This window comes from Lissotriton vulgaris, chromosome 7, assembly GCF_964263255.1.
Source record: "Lissotriton vulgaris chromosome 7, aLisVul1.2, whole genome shotgun sequence".
Lineage (NCBI taxonomy): Eukaryota > Metazoa > Chordata > Amphibia > Caudata > Salamandridae > Lissotriton > Lissotriton vulgaris.
The window spans coordinates 1,597,892,271-1,597,912,366 of NC_141695.1; the positions used below are offsets into that span (position 1 = coordinate 1,597,892,271).

Below are 20,096 nucleotides of genomic sequence, written 5' to 3' on the forward strand. Positions count from 1 at the left end.
ATATAGGGTGATGGGACTAATATTCCTTCATGTAGAGATTTCGTGGATGAAGAAGCTTACATTTTAGGATCTTATTGTTGCAAATATCTTGAATTGACATACCTGGAAATATAAATTACTTATAAATCATTTATATTTTCCTTAGTTCAGACTCTAGCATATTACTTATTCCCATCCAAGCCTGGACCAGAGCTTAAAAAGTTACCCTTTTTAACATGAATTTGCCAACGTTGCCTGACCATGTTCACTGGGTAAAGCAAATCTCTTCGGCGGTCAGTAAACATCTACAGGTCCAGGTACCTTTTCATCTACAGAGTAGAAGAGCAGGTTTGGGACTAGTGTAGGAGCTGCTCTAATTACAGGTGGTTACGATCATCATGGTCTTCTCATAGAAGTGCTCAAATGGGAACCGCTGCTTTCCTCGTTCGAAAAAGCTCTGGGGTAGAGGTCATTGCCAGCTACAGATAGCCTCATTGTAAATGAGAGGGTAATGACATGAAGCTGGCTTTTTATGTAGTGTACCAAAATGATGTATACTATGTAGAAATTCCAGGTGACATTTATTGGCTTACAGAACTAAAATTTTAATAATCCCAAATGCCCTCTTTTGTGGTAGTGTGGGCAAGTAGTTTAGGCTGATCAGAAACTCTCCCGGAAAATAGCAAAACTGATATTTTTTTTAAAAAGATCAGGCTGATGAGCCCGGGAAGCCTCCTTGGGTAGTTTGCAGCCCATGAGGCTACAATTTAAAGCAAAAATATCTAGAGCTACCTTTCACATTAAAACAAGAGCATTAATCGGACTGTCTGATCCCATTTGGAATCTTGAGATATGGTAGGTTAAATAGTGAAAAACACTGTACTTAAGTGGCGGATGAGCCTCAAATCCTAAAACGTGTGTATGTAAAGAACGAAGGGCCTTTAGAGTTTTCCAGATGAGTTACTCCATCACATTTGTAGAGGATATACTGTCTGCCATATTGCAAGTGCATTCTAGCCCATGGTACTTGTAATATGTTGGACAGGATGTATGTCCTGTTTTTTATGGAGTATCCCATTTACTGAACTCTAAATGAGGCCCTAAACTGATGGGGAAAGAATTGTTATAAACCATGTTTGTAGATTTAAAAATATAAAAATTTTGAGATCGCAGCATGTTTACTGTGATATGAATTTTTAAAAAACGAACAGTTAGTGAAGTATCATAACATTTGTTTAGAAGAAGATGGGGACTCGTTGAGTGGTCTTGTTTTACCTAATGATAGCATGGTGCATTACTCTTCATATATAATATAATTTTATCTGTCCATTTGTATTTAATCGTACAATGCTTACTTAAAATTCTAATTGATAATAAAAAAGCATTTCTATGAGGGGACCCTTCCTGCTTCAGCCCTTCTAAAAAGGATTAGTCAAGGATTTCTTCCAGATGCCAGTATAGGGAGCAGAGTGTTTGAACTTGTGTGAGGTAACCACAGTTCATATTTAGACTATTGACTTGATTCTCCCCGTAGTTTAGCAACTGGATTTCCTGCATGGACCAGTCTAAACTAAGAGACACCATGTTGGAGGAAACAGGAGTTCCTACTGCTATGAGGCTAATTCAAAAAGAGGTAATGCTGGACTTCAAAAATGTTTTCTCTCAAATATGGTTCTTCAAATCTGTGACCACCATCAGCATTTTTCAGAGCATGAAACTACCTTAGAACTCACAATTCCTGAAATGAATGTGGCAAAGCTAATAGATTTTAGGCCAAATATAAAACATTTATCACCTTTCTATATGTTTCTTTTTTGTGAACTCAAAACCCTGCATTTACTACAATGCATTTCAATAGGACAAAAATGGAGAAGCCTTATAGCCAAGAGGTATGCTTGAAATCTTTTACCTAATTAGTATTTTGGAAACCACCCTAACAAACCATTTTGTGAATCTCACCCCAAAGTTTGAGTTTTTTTTATTTAAAGTAGTAATATTATCTGATGGGGCAGTCCTTCACAGGAAGTGCCTTTGCCTCCACCTCTGTCAGTAACTACATGGGAGTGCCCACATCTAAATGTGATCCTATTAGAATAGGACTTATGCAGATTTAGTTGATGCTTGATCAAGAGCAGTATGGTGTGAGGCCGTTCTGATTCCCCAATAAAGAGCCAGTTTGTGCTTTTCTATCACACAGCTACACCCTGGGTAGGCCTTTTTGTTCAGTGCAGTACCAGAACAACCTTCAAGGAGCACAATCTTGGTGCTTATAAACTAGTGAGCATCTCTCACTAGTCTTAAAATACGCATAGCAATTCTGCACTCTTCCCTTCTTGGTATTCTTCACTGAACGTGGGAGTCAAGTCATAGAGCGCCCTGATGTAAATGTTGAGATGACAATTTGGAGCTACCACGGAAACTAAGACCAATTCAGAGTGGTCAAAAAATCTGACATGCACAGTGGCACTTGAGTCGAACTATTGATATTCATTGGGTTACTTAATGACAGTAGAAAAAGTAATGACCTGCTAGGGACCATTTGGACCTGCTATGGCTGCACCTGTTGCACTGTTTGTGCGGTGTTTGCCTCTCCCATACCTTACGATGAGTGGCAAGTGATTGTTTCTCCAATATCCTGAAGTATTAGGGATGGCTTGTGTGTGACGTGGTCTTCCTTGTTTGCAAAAAAACAGCATTGGAATTTGAAATGATTCAGCTCAAAACCGCTACTAACTAAATTATCTTCTCTGGTGTAACGGCGAGTGGAAAATGCCACCTATGTTGGCACGGTCTTTTGTATGAGCGCTTAGGCTAATGTTATTAATAATGTTATGAGTAAAAAGATCTAATGGACAAAAATGGTTTTCTCTTGGTTGCATAGTCTCTAAACAAAGCATCTACCTTACCAGCAAGTCCTCCAACCATTGCAGAGCTGATCGCAAGCAGGCAAGCCACTAAGAATTCCGAGATACATGGATTTTTCGACATACTGGGTTGCAAAAAGCATAAGGTAAGGGGCCCCTTATATTTCAAGTACAGTTCTGTAATTGGAAAAAATTCAGATCCACCGGAAATGAGGATGAACGTTCCATAAAAATGTCTAATAGTTAAAAATGACTTAACGCTGTTAATAAACTGTAGCTGGAATTGAAGTTGAATTCTCGGTGCATATAGTACCCACTGAATTTAAAAATTAACTGTGCTCATGGTATATTAATGATGTGAAAAAAGTGCGTGTGTGTGTGTGTGTGTGTGTGTGTGTGTGTATATATATATATATATATATATATATATATATAATTCACCCAATGCCATTTGAGAACTGCCGAACTCATTGAACTGGTGCCTCTGTCTGTGCAAATGGCAGCATGTCAATTTACATCCACAGTGTCAAAAATAAACCGTAGCTCTCTACCGGTTACTTCTTAATCGTTCAATCACCAGTTGGATGTGTTTTGGCGATATCTGCCTTTTTAGGTCTCGCCTGTCGATGCGCATGCGCATCGAGCAAGCGAGACTATAGGGGCTCATCAACTCTTTATCTAACTGCAAGGAATCGTGGCGATTCCTTGCAGTGCCCGTGACTTTTAAGGTCAATGCGCATGCGCATTAAGCTTATGCGCATGCGCATTGACCTTAAAAGTCACGGGCGCGTGCACGTCCGTGTTTGTTTACCTCTCCCCTCTCCGCCCCCGCTCCGCCCCCTCCCCTTCCCTCCGTGTCGCATTTCTCCTCCCCCCTCCCCTGCCTTCCGTCCGTCCGTCTTGTTTATTTTACCCGCCGTGTCTCCGATCCTTTCGCTCTCCTCCCCCCTCCCCTCTCTTCCCTCCTGTTTTAACCTTTCACGAGTTTAATTTTTTTTCTTGGCAAACGTCTCGTTAGTACGTAGACCCTAAAAACTTGCCTAGTCTGGAGGCAGTGTTCGTCGAAGGCAGGGTGTAGCGAGTCAGTCTATTTACATCAGTCGGAAACAGTTAACAATAAGGCATTGGCCATCAGGTCGGAGACCAAGGTTCTTGCTAATTAAGGATCCGTTTTGCACATTTAGTCTAACAACTGACGGAAAGCCAACCACTTTTTTGAACCCTGGGAGTCTTCCGTATTCGGCAATATAAATCCAGTTACTCTGGTGTCAATTGGGCCGTGTCGCATTTCTAGTCACGGTACATTACCGCAACCAATCCCTACCTGCTTCCGCTGCCAGCACTGCAGCAGGCCACATAGCCCCTTCCACTCCTGATACCCTCCGTCACTGTTCCCCGCAGAGGGCCTTCGGGCCTCGCGCCGCTGAGACGCCCATGCGCTCATCTTTTCGTCTCGGCGCGTGCGCAGTCTACAGGCACGGGACAAGATCACAGCTGCGCGCGTTAGCAAGTGAATGTCTCGAGTGTGGGCACGTGGCGGTCCTTGTGCAGGCAAGCGCGTGACGTGGCTCTTCCGCCCCTCCCTCAGCGTTCCAAAGAGTCTGAGACATTCTAGAACAAGATTGAGCTCTAACCTGCGAGGCCTAGTAGAAACTACGCACGCCTCATCTTGGACATGCAGACTATGCAAGGAACAAATGTATGGTCTGAACATACATTCAATTAAAATAAAGCCGTACCAGCCAAATGCTGCAGTGCCATGCGCGTTTCGGCCATGTAAGTAGTGGCAACTATGGAATTATTTTGTGCTGCAACATTCAGATTTGACAAAAAGCGCATTGCTCATCCTATGTAATGGCGCCCTTTAAAAATAGAGCAGGATACAAGGGCTTGCAAGGTGCTGCAGATGGATTAAAATCTAAAATGTGTTCAATCACTGACCAAATGCTCCAATAAAGGCAAACAGTTCTAGTACTAAACGGACTGTGCCCACATCCGAAGGCAATACCCAGAGTCACTTAGCAACTTAATCAATGTTATGCAAATCCGCAATTACGTTTTGCAGGCTATGTACTGCAGATTTAAACACGGCCTGTAAATTTGTGTTCTGCCACTACAACAAAACTGGTGCGCCTGTTACTAGTACTACAAAATAAAGTTAAGTAGGATTTTCCGACCCATACGATGTTTCCTTCTCACTACATACACGTGTGCTCCATGAACATTCAGAGACTACGTCCCCAGCAATGAATTAAACACGTGAGCATTTCATGCACCAAAACAGCAAGAACATGAATCAACTCTCGTCGTTTAAAATGTTTGTCTGTGGCAGTAGTATGCATTCCACTTGCAAGGCTTCAAATGCAGTGAAGTCAACCCATTCACTAAATCTTGCTCTAACACCACAGCACGATTGACTCAAATTTATCACAAGGTTGCTTCATTACGAACCACTGGTTTCAAATACCAATAATAGCCTCGACTGACTTGGTGACAACAAAACCTTTACAATGGGACAGAAGGTTGGGGTTGTGTTTCACTTGATGTAAATTTCGTTTCCTGCCTTACTTCTCTGCTATTAGAGTGCATTGGTTATCCTGGTGCACATAACAGAATCCTTGTTTGAAGGTGGTTTAGATGCAGTAAAAAGTGTTTGTATTCTTATTGGAATGTTGAGCACTTGTGATGACGGTTGGATTACAGTCGGTTGTACCAGCCCGATGCCAAGGGTTGTGAGAATGCAATAAAGCTTAGTAGCCACTAAGCTTGTACACTGTTATTTAATGAACAGTTTTGTTGAGTTGTCTGAACCCGCCGGTAATGAGCCCATGCTACCTGCATTCAAGACAGACTTTACTTGGGAGGGAGCCCAATGGAGCACCCACACCCTCACCCTCACCCTCACTCACTCTCACTCACCCTCACTCACCCTCACTCACCCTCACTCACCCTCACTCACCCTCACTCTCACCCTCACTCTCACTCACCCTCACTCTCACTCACCCTCACTCTCACTCACCCTCACTCACCCTCACTCTCACTCACTCTCACTCTCACTCACTCTCACTCTCACTCACTCTCACTCTCACTCACCCTCACTCTCACTCTCACTCACCCTCACTCACACTCACCCACCCTCACTCACCCTCAATCCCTCACCCTCAATCCCTCACCCTCAATCCCTCACCCTCAATCCCTCACCCTCAATCCCTCACTCACCCCCACTCACCCTCACTCACACACCCTCACTCACCCTCACCCTCACTCACCCTCACCCTCACTCACCCTCACCCTCACTCACCCTCACCCTCACTCGCCCACCCTCACTCACCCTCACCCTCACTCGCCCACCCTCACTCGCCCACCCTCACTCGCCCACCCTCACTCACCCTCACTCACCCTCAATCCCTCACCCTCAACGCCTCACTCACCCTCACTCACCCTCACCCTCAACCCCTCAGCCTCACCCTCACTCACCCTCAACCCCTCACCCTCACTCACCCTCAACCTCATGCTAAAGATTTACAAAAAAACCCATAAACAATTCTAAATGCACTAACTCTAATGCTGCGAGACCTATTGCATTTCTAATGCTTGTTCAACACTGTTACTGTGACAATGAATTTGTACCCCATTGGGTGGGTATGCCAAGGAGTCCTTCTCACCCACTAACTCATGACTGGTATAAATGTGGCATCTACAAACACCCACTTAACACTCCTGATGCTGTAAAGATCAGAAGAGGGCTGAACCTGCTGTGTGAGACTTGAGAATAGCATTGAAAGACTTTATATGCTCTCTAGTACCCAGGACAAAGAAGTGGACTCCAGGGGTCACAGGGCTGACCTCCTGTTCAAGCTACAGTGATTACAATAGGATACAAGAGGCATTCCTTGCAACTGATCACTGGCAATCAAACCTTGCTGTTGACCTCTGTCTTGACACCCTGTGAGTCTCTAATGGCCTCCCCTGAGATCCTGGGGGCTTCAGAAGTGTACCAGTGTGGTGGATTGGGACTTAAGACTTGAGTCAGAAGGTAAAATCTTTGACCAGGGCCAATCTGGTTTGTGTATTTGACCCACTCTTCATCACGGTCAGTGCTATATTGCGCCTAGGTTTCAGGTCTACTGCAACCATTGACTATCATTGCGTTTCCTGGTGCTATTTCTTTTACTTCAAGAATTCATATCTCCGGTTCCCCTTACTGGATTTTTGTAATTTTGTTGTAACTTAGTTTTTTCAAACTTTACTTTTTTTTTTTCTAATCCAGGTTTGGATTTTTATGCTTTCCATTTTTGTTTTTGTACTGCATAATTACGTTACACATTGCCCTATGTTAAGCTTGTTGATCTGTGCCATAAGGTTTTGTCCTGACCAGGGATGTGATCATTCCTTGATGAGACTAGTCAACCACCCTAAATAATCCAATTTCTTGCACTAATGAACTCAATAACTCCTCATATGAGCAGATCATGCAAGAAAACCTATAGATTGGTTTCGAAAATTGAGAATGCCCTGATTCTTTTGGTGAATGACTTCTGCGTTTTTCAAGGATTGGGCAAAAAGTTGAAAATATGTACTTTAACTAAGAGGAATATGCCTCTGACCCTTTCGTTGTCCGCCAAACCTTGTGCTTGTTTCCCAAATGATGCACTTGTATTATGCTTAGAAATCATTGTCTAAGACCCAAATAGCAATTTTATCTTCCTGTGCCAACTTGAGTGATTTATTTCACCAAGGCTAGAGGAGATGATCAATCATGGCCTAGCGGTGGCAGAAGAAGTGTAAGGGGAATCTTTGGCTGGTTAATTTTATTATTCCAAGGTTCATTGCTGAAACCGCGCAATGCATACAAGATGTCCCAATTAGGGAAAAGGAAGTCAGTAGTTGTCTGCTTTCTACACAGGGGATCTCCTCAGGAAGGGGCTTAAAATCCCAAAATGTTTTGAACAATTCAAAACAATTTTGTCAAGGTTTCGGGAGACCTTGTTGTTTGGATGGTACATTGAAAGAAAATCTCTGGTTTAGTAGTTCTATGAGAATAAATAAATGGCCGTGTCTTACTTTAATTTTGTTATTTTCGGGCTTGGAAATGTTGCCTGTGTACTTGGAAATTTAGCGGTAATTTTTTTCAGCCTTTTGATTCTAATGCACTGGTCCCTGATTCAATATTTTAGGAATTGCATATCAAATGATCGCGGGTATAAAACCACTAGAGAACATTTTGATTTGATTTTTGTATCTGCATAGATTGGTGTTTGTTATAAATAAATAAAAAAATCATCCTCAAAATAGCAATGTTTTTAAGTTCCGTTATTCAATGGGTTATGAATGTTTGTACTTTCGCCCTATACTTGTTGGGACTACTGTAGGTAATAGTAACCTGGTTTAAAAAATGAGTGCAGTTGGGCATGTCTCACATACTAGATGGATGTTTGTAGTTTAACTGGAATCTGTCTGGTGTCATGTATTTAACATGGAATGGTACAATGTTTCGTTGTAGGTATGCTTCAGCTGCAATAAGAAGGAGCTTTTCTTCACATGGCCTTACGAATGCCAGATTTGTGACGGGTAAGTTTGCACTAAATCTTCCCCTGCCCCATACAAATTGTAAAAAAAAAAAAGTGTGTAGCTTCTATTTGAAATAGTTACATTGTGATTTTGATGGGGAAAAATGTATTTCTGCCTTGTAAAAAACAAAACAAAAAAAAGGGTTATTATGGCCATCCTATTCTTTTTATTAGTGTATTTTTATTTGGCATTACATTTTTCTTTAGACATTGATTTTGGCTTTTTGTTTCTATTTTAGTTTTTACTTTAACCTGTTTGGTTTTGGCAACATTTTGCCGCTTTTTCTTTTTGTTAATTTGCCATGAGACTGATTCGAAATTGATGGCCTAAGATGTGTTACTACCCAGAACTGGGCGCCATACTACTTTCCTGCAAACATTTTGATCACATCACTTCGCTGCAATGGCTTTCTGAAGATTTAAAATACTTCCTCCCAGATGGTTTTAAAAAGAGAACTGTACAGTTCATTCTTAACCCCCCCCCCCCGTACTGCCCTGGGCTGTTATCTTTGGCCTATTCCATGGCTCTTAATATTCTATGGAATCTCCCTTCTATTCTACCCTATGAATATTTGCCCTCCCCCACCCTATTACCCCTAAATTTATTTCCAGGACCACAGCTGTGTTTTAAACTAGTTTTTCTACTGCTTCTTTCAAATACATGTCATTGAGAGCCACCTTACCTAAATGTGGTTTCAAACTCTCTTGTAATTCTAGTTGCTTGCTCCTCCTGGCCCATTCGTTCCCTTTTTAAGCCTCCTAATTTCAAACACTAGGTCGGTCTAAAAGAAACTACTCTACAGTGTTCTGGAGCATAGTTTGTGCCAAGTGAGCTCATCAAAAGTGGGGAACGAGAGGAGTGGGCCGTCCATGACTGTACTGCATATGCACTAAATAGTCAAATCGGGCAACATGTTTGTAGTGTTCTACCAATCGATATACTTAAAGTAGTGGGTACCTTAATGCCTCGGTTGCAAATTTCATAAAAATATGGGGCTACCATCCATCAACTTAGATGGCCCGCTTCTTTACTGGGTTTGCCTCATCTGTCTGACATTCTATAGCGTGTAGACTGGCTCCCTAGTTTGCTAGGGAGTGCTTCACTTGGAACATGAATCCTTTAGTGGGGATTCCACTTGTGAAGTGAAAAATCCCTATAGATCTTAGAAAATAATTTGTGTTAATTAATTCAGAGGATATTAAATGTGAATATGGGGATGACGTCCTAACATCCCTGTATTCACTTTGTTTTAACTATCCTCTCAGAATCCAATAATAACATCCTATTGGACCATCCATAGGAGTTTCTAACTATACATGTTTGATACCCAGAAACACAAAAGTAGGCGCATTTATCCTCCACCTGAAGCACCCCGTAGTTAGAGACCCTATCCATTCTACTAAACATCAGGCAAATGAGATCCCGGTTGCCTGTTACAATTATTTTGAGGTAAATAAGACATTACGTATGCAAGACCTATTTTTGCCTTGTCATTGCAGCACATTCCCCTAATTCTACGTGAGTGTTACGGAGTTTTACACAATTAAGAGAAGCCGGTTAGGGTTAAAAGTGAGTATGGTTGACTTCAACGTGGCTCTGTGATCAGAGACCTCGTCCTGTACTCAGTTACCAAAAGCATGTGTACCAAAGTCTGCCATTTTTATGTTAATTTTATGATCACTCTATAAAAGTGGTGAAGTTCATGTTAAAGTTCATTTAATGATCTACCGTTAAGTTAATTTGCCTCTTTTCTCAGTCCTAAGTTAAAGCTAGAACGGTTTAGTCTGCAAAGGGAATGTTAGTCTTTAGCATAAAGCAGAAGAGAAACTGAGGTAGGACTCTGTTTCAAGAAAAACCTAAGTCTTTCAACTATTTTTAGTTAAAAAAAAAGCTTTATAATAGCTTGCTTTTATGTTTTGCTTACTATTGCAGTTTAATTCTCTTGCATGTAACTGGGGTTATCATTAGACAATTTAATGGTGCTGAATTAATCGACGTTATAAGGAGGAAAGGCTGAGTTGCTCTAGCAATGAGTTGACCTGTAAACAGTCTGTAGCAAAGTTGTTAGGGTCTTCGCTAAGTCCCTGAACTGTCTTCCTAACTTCTCAAAATTAACGTTGGAAACCTCAACACTTAGAATGAAAGGGCCACTCTAAAAAGCAACTTGTTTTTTTTTTTGTTCTGACCGCTGCACTGTTTTGCTGTGACTTCAAAACTCAGCTCTCCGTGTTGCAGGTCATCTTCAGCATTACATAGCTTCCTTAAATTGATTAATATAATTAATCTTCATTAAATGGCAAGAAGGAAAGGGCTTATGGGGGAGGTTGTTCCCGGGTGGAAAGTGTTCTCTCTTTTTGCCAAACATTAAAAATACGAATTGTAGGTGAACATTGAGCACCTGTTTTTATGGATGGTTTTATTCCTCTTTTTTGTTGAATGGATACCTTTTTGAATTCTCACAACACGGATATCATAAAACGTTTGTACAATGGATTCCTTTAAAAATATGCTCCTTAAGAAAATTGCTGCATATGTGCCTGGTGTTTAACTCTTTGGTGGTAAAGTGAAATCGACAATAGTTCGAGAGGTTATTACATCATTTTGAATTGTTCTCTGTTTTAATGTGCTTTTCGTTCTTGTATCTGTTTTATTGTTGTGGATTGGTTTTATGATGATTTACCACTTTCCAGTCGATTGTTCAGATACTAATCACTTTTATTACTGAGCACTTTGTTCTTTCTGTACGCTAATAAGCCCAACTGGGCCCAACCGTTGAGTTTGAGCATGGAACTCACGTCCGGGCATACCCTTCCCACATAGGGTGAACAGCAAAACACACAAGATGATGGACGGAATGTTGCACAATGGCAAAACATTCACCCCCAGTCACAGATCTGGGTTTAATCCATCGTTATTTTGCTCACCAAGCCACCCCAGTTCAGACATGGCCTTTGCATGTCATCTTTTGTCAGCATACGCTTTCATCTTTTGTTTATGAACCAAGTCCTTCTCACAAGTTGCTTTCTTGTTTCTCTCGGTTTGGTCCTTTGAGGCAACATGATTGTCATTGCTCTCCCAAATATCAATGTTGCAGGACTTTCCCCTGTGGTCAAGTGAGGTGTTGAACGAGAAGCTCTTGTGGTAGGGTATAACACCAATTTAAACCAAAAAAATGAGCTTCAACAGTAGCACACTGCACGGATTTCTTATGGGGACTCCTAAAGCACTCCAGTCCGCTGCCCTGTGTCCACAGAGGTGTGCTCTTCTGATTCTTTATATTCAGATGCTCTAAGAAATCTGAACTCTGATGTGCAATTATATCTTTCAACTTTAGCATGTCACTATCATGGCGCGTCGTAGTGATATTTGGCATAACAAAATGGCATCTGGTGTGTTTGATTTTACAGTGTAATTGATATAGGCTTCAGCACTCTTGGATGAATTACTGTGACCTTGTATCGGCAGTCTGGAAAAGTAGTCAGCAGGGTTCTGATCCTTCTCTGGACGATGCACAATGGTATAATTGTACTCTTGTACTTATAGTCCCCATTGTACAATGAGAGGCGACATCATGGCCATTGGATTGCCATATATATAGTCAGCAAAGCTCAATGATCAGTCACCAGCATAAAAGGCTACCCGTACAGTAATGTATGGAAACGTTCGGAAGCCCATACCGTGGCAGAACTTTCTTTTTCAGGTTGTGAATAAGTAAGTTTTGTTTGGGGCAAACTCCTACTTGCATATGCCCCAATATGCCTATGAACATTTGGGTGTCCATTGTTCTATACAAGGATAGCGCCTAAACCAACTGGGCTAGTGTCAACAACTACCTCCGTATGAATCTTTGGATTGAAGTATGCCATTTCAGTGAAATGCTCAATGGCTCGTTTAATTTTCTTAAGACGTTTCTCACATTCATGTGACCAGTGAAATGAAACATTTGTTGTCAAATCTCTCAATGGAGCACTTGTAGTGGCAAAGTCTCATATATATCTGAAACAGTAACTGTCCATACAAAAAAATGAACACCATCGAAACATTTGGGGTGGTGGTTAGCATTTGCCAGCACTTGTTGAATTGGATGTCATATCCTCATCAGAAAAGAGAAGGCCAAAGAATTTTAGCTTTGTCTTATGGAACTCACTTGTCTGCATTCAAAGTCAAAACTGCAAGTAAATGACACTTGTGTGAGAGGTTTATCATGCTCTTTTGCATAGCTCCTAAAAGAAATATGTCATTGCTATAATTGAACGCATTCATGACCGGCTGTATGCTACATCGAATGAAGTCTTCAAAATGTTCTACAGCCGATTACACCAAAACAGTCTTTTGCTGCGAAATTGACCAATAGGTATAGAAACGGTTGTAATGTACCCAAATCAAGGCATGGGAAGACCTTTGCACCCTTTGTGTTATGTCAGCAATGTGTGGACCTGGAGGTCGTTCTCGTTCAATTGCCTTGATTGCCAGACGCATGTCAATGCATGTGCATACAGCTCCTTTACTGTCCTTTTTGGGCACTACCACTATGGGAGAAACCCACAACATTGGACCAGTAGAACGCTCAATATCATGCTTAATTAACTATTCAAGTTCTTTCTCAAAAGCTTCCTGTAAATGAAAAGCAATGTGTCTAGGTCTATGAGCAACAGGACGGACATACTCATTAACATGTAACTTTACTTTCAATATCTTAAGCTTTCCTAAACCATGAAACCTATGTTGTGAGCATTTAGGTTGTAGCCTACGGAAGTCAGTCCCATATCCGCAACTGTGCTGAAATGGAGTAGACAGGCATGTGATGCTGTACCTTGAAGCACATGGATGGGTACTTGCACCATCGTTTTGTGTTTCATCTTCACTACAAATGAACCTTGACTTTAGGGGCGTTGATGCAGCCCATGTATACACTTTGGATTTCGATGGCATGAGTTGCGGTAAAGAAGACAATTAATTATACTTCTCCTCCGGCATAATGTTCATCGAAGCACCACTGTCGATTAATAAAAGGTATCAAACAACCATTTACTTTCAGCGTAATCTTCAGACAATGTTTGAATGACTTTGGTGCTTTGGCATGTCGACTTTTCTTTGACTGACCTTTTTCTTCACATGCATCCACTTCAACATGTGCATGATTATGAGGCAAACCTACATGGCACATCTATCTTCATCACTTTCACTTGATAGGGATACAGAAGAACTGTTTGATTATGATTTACATGACCATCTACTTCGTTCAGTGCCAATTTGTCTTAACTGATGTCGCAATTGAACTTTGGATGTGAGTCGAATGTGGTTTCTGAAATATTCCGGCAGTCATTTTGTCTTTGTGTCGTGATGCACTTTGCTTTTTCCTTCACTTTCTAAACCATAATAAAATGGTTCTCTTATCCACAGCCTTTACATATCTGTCCATTGGCTGGACATTTACCTTTGTGTGGTGAGGAAAATCCACATCTGAAACAAGACCTTCAGTCTTTTGCTTGGCTTATTTTTCACACACATGACCGATTCATTCTGGTCACCTCTGGCCTCCATGTCACGAGATTGTCTATCAGTACGCTTTTCAGCTCCGGCAGCCATTAACACTTGCTCCAGACTACAAGTTTCTCAGCATTCATCATTTTAATGAATCGGACAAGCATCCATCAATAGCTCTAAGATGCATAGCTTCTCCATCATTAAATTCATTGAACTTTGTGTTTGAGTGTGTAGAGTCTCTCCACAAATTATCAATGGTTTGACCAACTTTGTCGTTCTTGACTGAATTTCTTTCGTAATCAACATTGGGCATTGGATTAACTTGACATCCAAAGCTTCTTTAATCTGATGGTATGTGACTTCTTGGTCCGTTCGCAACATTTTCTTTAGGACTTTTTCACCATCACCAGCAAGATTTTTTTGGAATACTAAAAGTTTTTGTTATCAGTCTCTCCAAGTGAATCAACAAAATCGGCAAAATTCTCTAGCCAAACAATAGATCTATTGCCAATATTTTGCTTTTTGCCAGTATCAAAACGTGGTGGTTTCAGGAATGCAGCAGCGTTGTAGACTAGTGTGGAACGTCATGCCACTGCTTGTAGATCATGGTCAATTGGTTTATGCAAGCCATTAGTGAGGCCTTGCAACAAACTGGCCTCTGAATCGTCTTTATTGATAACTTGAAAAGTCACTTTCTTGGCCACCATTGGAAAAACCTTTCACTATTTTAAACACCATGTTCAGCTCTCTATGGCTTACAGTGTCATTCTGAACCCCAGATAACCGCTTCGGTGGCATGTCACATCGGGTATGTACAGCTCTAAGCACAACCCTGGGCACTTCACCTTGAGCCACTTCACTGAGCAGTGGTAAGATGACCCCCGTAACTGGTTCGGTAAGACAATTATTTCTTCTTCTCTAAAAGTCAATTTGCACTTTCTGAAGCTTGGTTGATCTCCGCCTTGCAGTGCTTCTGCTCTGTTATTTTTCATTTTTCGATTTATCAATGGCTGCTCTTTGAAACCTGATTGTATAAGCCTCCAGCAGTAGCACTCTGTACAATGTAAAACTTTATCTTGCGTGGCAACGCATTACATTTATGTATGGCCTGACCTGCAAGTTCTCGACCAACCATGTATAGATTTTCTGCAATGCTTTTGTTATCTTCAACTGCTTCACAGTGGCTGGAACTATGCTTTGACTTCACATGCATTAAGCGTCAATTCCATACTGAGACGGCGGCATACGTGGCATGCACGAGCAGTTTGCTTGTTCCACGGCAAACTCTGAGAACGCACTGTTGATATTCGGATTGCTTAGCCCTATCTCGTCACAAACTGTAGCATCCTCCCCAGCCTGGGTACCCGCCAATGACTACACCACGCACAGAGCTTAGTATTACACGTCTTTGTTCTTCACGCGACTGAACTCTACTTTCTAAACCAGCCTTAATTGCATTCAACTAACACTTAAGTCCCAGCTCTAGGGAGTACATCAGGAACTAAAGGTCTCGTCATTGCTAACTCGCAAGACAACCATGAGAAGGCTTACTGAGGTAAATTACTTTGCTTGAAGCCCAAATTGAGCTTCACCGAAAGGTACTTGAAAAAGACTAGTGTAGGAAATGTCCCTCATTGTTTTTTAGTGCATCCAGAATACTTGATCGCTTTTGCAAGCACCTTTGCAAGAGTTTACAGGTACAAGTAGAACTCTCTCCGAGTCAACTGTATGAAGACCACTTCCCACCACACTTCAGGGGCATTGGGCAGCACCAATAGAAGACTGCCATAAAATCTTACTTCATGCAACCAAAAATCCACCAAACTAAGTTAATATTATCATTCAAGATTTAAAAAAAACTGCTTGGTTGAACAGCTCACCTTGCCAAGATTTGGAAAGCAGTCATTCCATATTGAACTTACTTTATTTACATTTAGGACTTTATCCTGAAAGTCTCTGATCAAGGTCTTAACCAGGCGAGCATGAAACTTCTAAAATATGGAACACATGCAAAAAATTTAGGTTTCCCAAAAGAACTGTATGGCGTTCAAACCCAAATCCATGTAGGCACTTTCATGTTCACATTAATTTATGCCCTCCTCAATCTATTGCTTAAAAGGGTATAATTTCTTAAATTACAGTATGCAAACTCATCTTCCCAACTCCCATGTCTGAAAACAACAGATGCATCTGAGCATCAATCTCATTAAAATTCCTTTGATCATAATTAAGAGCTCCATAATAGCTAAAGGCCTATTTTTATTATTCATTTGTAGCCTCCAGTACAGATCAGTATGAGTTTTGCATGGTACAAGTGCACAGGGATGTAGGACGCCTTCATCATTAGTTATCAATATTAGTGTCTCTGCGCAGTGACTATAAAGTGCAGCTCTGAATCGGATGTCAGTGAAGCCAGGAAAAGGCCACAGGGAATTCTGAAGAACGGTTCCTAATGGAAATTTCCAATGCAATACATATGGTACCGGAGACAGCAGACAGGCTACCAATAAATCCAATGAAGTGAAAGAAAAATAATGTATGAAGGGTAATTAGGACTAATTGAAAGACAAAATACAGTATACAATAAAAAAATCCATGGAAAATGTTAAAAAGATTAAAAGGCTTATGTAAAACTTACAGACAATATATATACACAGTGAGGATTAGAACAAAATAGAATGGGTAAAATATGGAGCAACTAATGGCAAATATTTGAAACTAAATCTAATAAAACATGTAAAATAGGTGTAAAATAAAATGTTGGTTTAAAAGTGTAAAGCAAAATACTTAGTATAAATAGCACAAACATCACAGAATGTAAAATGTAGGAAGGGAGAAAGAAAAAATACAATAAACATGTGAAACAAAATAACACTATCTGTGTTGGGATGGAAGAGTCCCTTCTATGGATGGAAGAGTCCCTCATATGCTGACTGACATGCACCGCTGCCCTGATCACTCCAGCTGCAACGATATCTGGACCCCTGGTGTTGAGTTGTTTTTTTTGTCATGGGCGAACACGGATCATGCACGTGTGCCATGAAGTAGGCTGATGGATTGGGTCTATTTGGACCAGGAGTGGCACCAAAAGCACTAACCTCATGGTGGTGAAAGGTTGCTGCCTTTACCAGGCAGTAAGTAGCACAAATGTAGTAGTGGCAGCAAACCGTGTAGTGAACAGTAGGAATTAACCAGCCCATTTACCGGTGTCACAGGAGTGAGACCTACAGCCCCACTCATGTAACGTTCCCCTGCTCTGTGCTTAACCCACCCTTAGTCTATATCAATTTTGTATATAGCGTTGTGCAGCTCACATAGTGTTGCAAACTTGTGCTGGATGGATGTATGCCTCTGAGTGGTATATTACATGGAAGACTGGTTTCCATTTTGGGAGACCAAGGGAAGCATGCAGAGGTAGGGGAACCTCCGTTCCACCCTGCATCCCCTCTGAAAGATTTGAGGATTGTGGCATTTGAGAACTTGATGGGACATACTTGAGAAAGGAAGAACCAGGCTCTTCTGTACCTTCGAAGAGTTCTCTTTGACTCAGTGAGGTCACAGGAAAGGGCCCTGGGCATATCTTAGGAAGGAGATGGAGCCAATAAAGAGTATGGCTGGGGCTCTTTGATAATCCTTTGTTGCACATATTATGGTGAATAGGATCCAGGAGAGCTCCTCTAGTCACTCATGACCTGTGCTTTGGGGCTATCCAGTTTGGAGTCACTCCTGGCGTGACAGACTGCTTTATGGGGAAAGGGCAGGATAGAGGAGTGGGAACTTCAAAAGGAAGCAGACCTCCAGCAACTTCAAAGACTCAGACACAAAATCACATTTGTGTCTGCAAATGGACAATAAGAAGGGAAGTGCGAGGTCCCCTAAAACTATTGAACACCAAGCTGACTGTTGGGCTGTACCTCAAGGAGGAGAAGCGCTGCAAGACTTCTATGATCAGTACTGGGGGCTAAGGTCTACCACTATCCCAGCTAGATGAGGGAACATCATTGAGGGCCTGTCTGTCTGCCAAGACCAGTGTGTCTTGTGGGGAAGAGAAAACCATGTAGAGGAAGCGAGGTCCCGAGGAGTGATCCTGGCGAATTGATCCACGTAACAAGGTGTGAGGAAGAAGCTGCTGGACCAGTCGAGCCATCGCCTGTGTGCAGACACATCGATGACTGTATGCCAGAGGTGGCTACCATGAAGAGTGCATTACTTTCATGCTGATCTGGCAATTGCCTGTATGCGGAGTATGTTAGTTACCCTAGTTTTTCAGTGGTACCCTCTAGCATCCAAGGTAGTCATCTGGTTTCACTGATGCTGAGAGATAAGGCCACTAATCTGCGAGTGCCCAAGCCACGAATGATGCAACAGAACATGAACGATCGTCTCCCTACATGTGTAAGAGATCAGAGAAACTTACCAGCTGCTGGCCCTTGAAAGCCAAGTGCACAACTCCCCATCGTCAGCCCCTGCAGATCTCTGGAACATCGGAGTATGAAACTCTCCTGGTGTCTAGTAAATAAGCCCAGGTGAAAGCTGGAAAGTTGGATCACAGGGCCAAACGGCCCTTGAACATTGGATAGGGACTCCTAAGACTCAGACTTCTACTGGGCCCTAACCTGAATGTCACCCATCATGAATGGGAAATAGCCATTGTAAGAGGGAAGTGGGATCAGGGACCTAACTAACACAATAGTACTGACTTCAGGAGGACTGTATGCATTATTTGTGTACGTATATTAATACTTTCATAAAAGCACACATTTGACAGAACATTCCTAATTTGTACTATTGAATGTATTTTGAGTCGTGAGCCTGTGTTCACCCGCATATCTACCTCCCACCAAGAAGCCCTGGACTGGTTTCGGGGGATACTTGATTCTGGTCCAGGGAAGACATGGCTTGGCAGTTTAGGCTGGACTGTTCCCATGAGGCACAGGGTCAAGACTGATTTGCATATGGCCATGTCTGAACTGGAGTGGCTTGGTGAGCAAAATAACGATGGATTAAACCCAGATCTGTGACTGGGAGTGAATGTTTTGCCATTGTGCAACATTCCGTCCATCTTGTGTGTTGCTGTCACTCGTGGGTGTCCTCATCCTCTTCAGCCTCTTCAACATTTCTCCAGGGAACCTTCTGAAACCAGCACACATTTCTCAACACCTCGGTAGCACCATGTCTTGCTGTTATCATTGTGCCATAAACTTCCACCACCCTCCAAGTTTCTCTTTCGAACGGCATTCAAAATTTCCAACCTGGTTGATGATGATCCTGAATGACCACTTGGTCTCCCTTTTGTATGGCAAGGTTTATCGCCCTTCTCACTTGGCTATCCTGATCATTGTGGTTCTGCCTCTTCTCCTGGGCTGCCTGAATATTGATACTGGAGGGTTACCAGTTCAGGCCGGAAGGTAGTAAATCCCTCCCTGGCTGCTTCATCAAGAGATCGCTTGACACTTATCCTTTGGTGCTATGCGGGGTCAGCCTGTAAGCCCTGAGAAATTGGTGCAAACATTCCTCCAGGTCTTCTCCTTTGTGCAAGTCAATGCGGAGGTCTTTGAGAGTCCTAATAATCCTTTCCACTTTCCCCATTAGCTTGAGGCCACTTATGTAATTCAACTGTGTTTAATGCTGAGGCGGTGCATGAGCTAATTGAACTCATGGCCCCCGAAATGGAGGCATTTTATCAGTTTTGGTTTCATAGGGCAGATCTAGAAGTGCAAATCCCTTTTCCAATGCTGGTTTCATGCTCTCAAATGCTGTAGAGTGCACCAGTTTAACAATGGGGAATTGTGGTATATCTGTCAACCAGCACAAAAGTCCGCTGACTGTCCGTAAAACTCCAAAAGTCCATGCTGAGGGATGACCAGGGCTTAGTACAGGGGGTCTCTGTGACGACCGGAGCCTCAGACGGATCTCCACCAGTGATGACTCAAGAGGGAGAGTTCTTGACCATTTCTTCGCCCATCCGATCCATACTAGGAAACCATAATTGTGCCTTGGAGTACTTGAGGGGCCAATTCCACTGTGCGATTCCACAAGCTTTGGGGTATCATGACCTGATGGCTCTTCAGAATGACTCTGTCCTTTGAGAACTTGTATCTGAAAAATTTGATGTTTTTCAAGTAAAACAGGCCCTTCTAGTGGTGAAGCATGAGGCCATACTCTGCTAGTCTGTGTAGGGTCGCCCAGAGCCTG

At 42.1% G+C, this 20,096-nt stretch overlaps 1 protein-coding gene across 1 annotated transcript in view; it reads left to right on the forward strand.

The window, feature by feature from the left end:
• Positions 1-20,096, forward strand: part of LOC147706071 (protein spire homolog 1-like) — a 206,141-nt gene that overhangs the window by 176,111 nt on the left and 9,934 nt on the right. The window contains exons 12-13 of the mRNA XM_086929021.1: positions 2,861-2,989; positions 8,347-8,414. Of these exons, the coding sequence (XP_086785147.1) occupies positions 2,861-2,989; positions 8,347-8,414 (197 nt within the window). The remainder of the gene's footprint in view (positions 1-2,860; positions 2,990-8,346; positions 8,415-20,096) is intronic.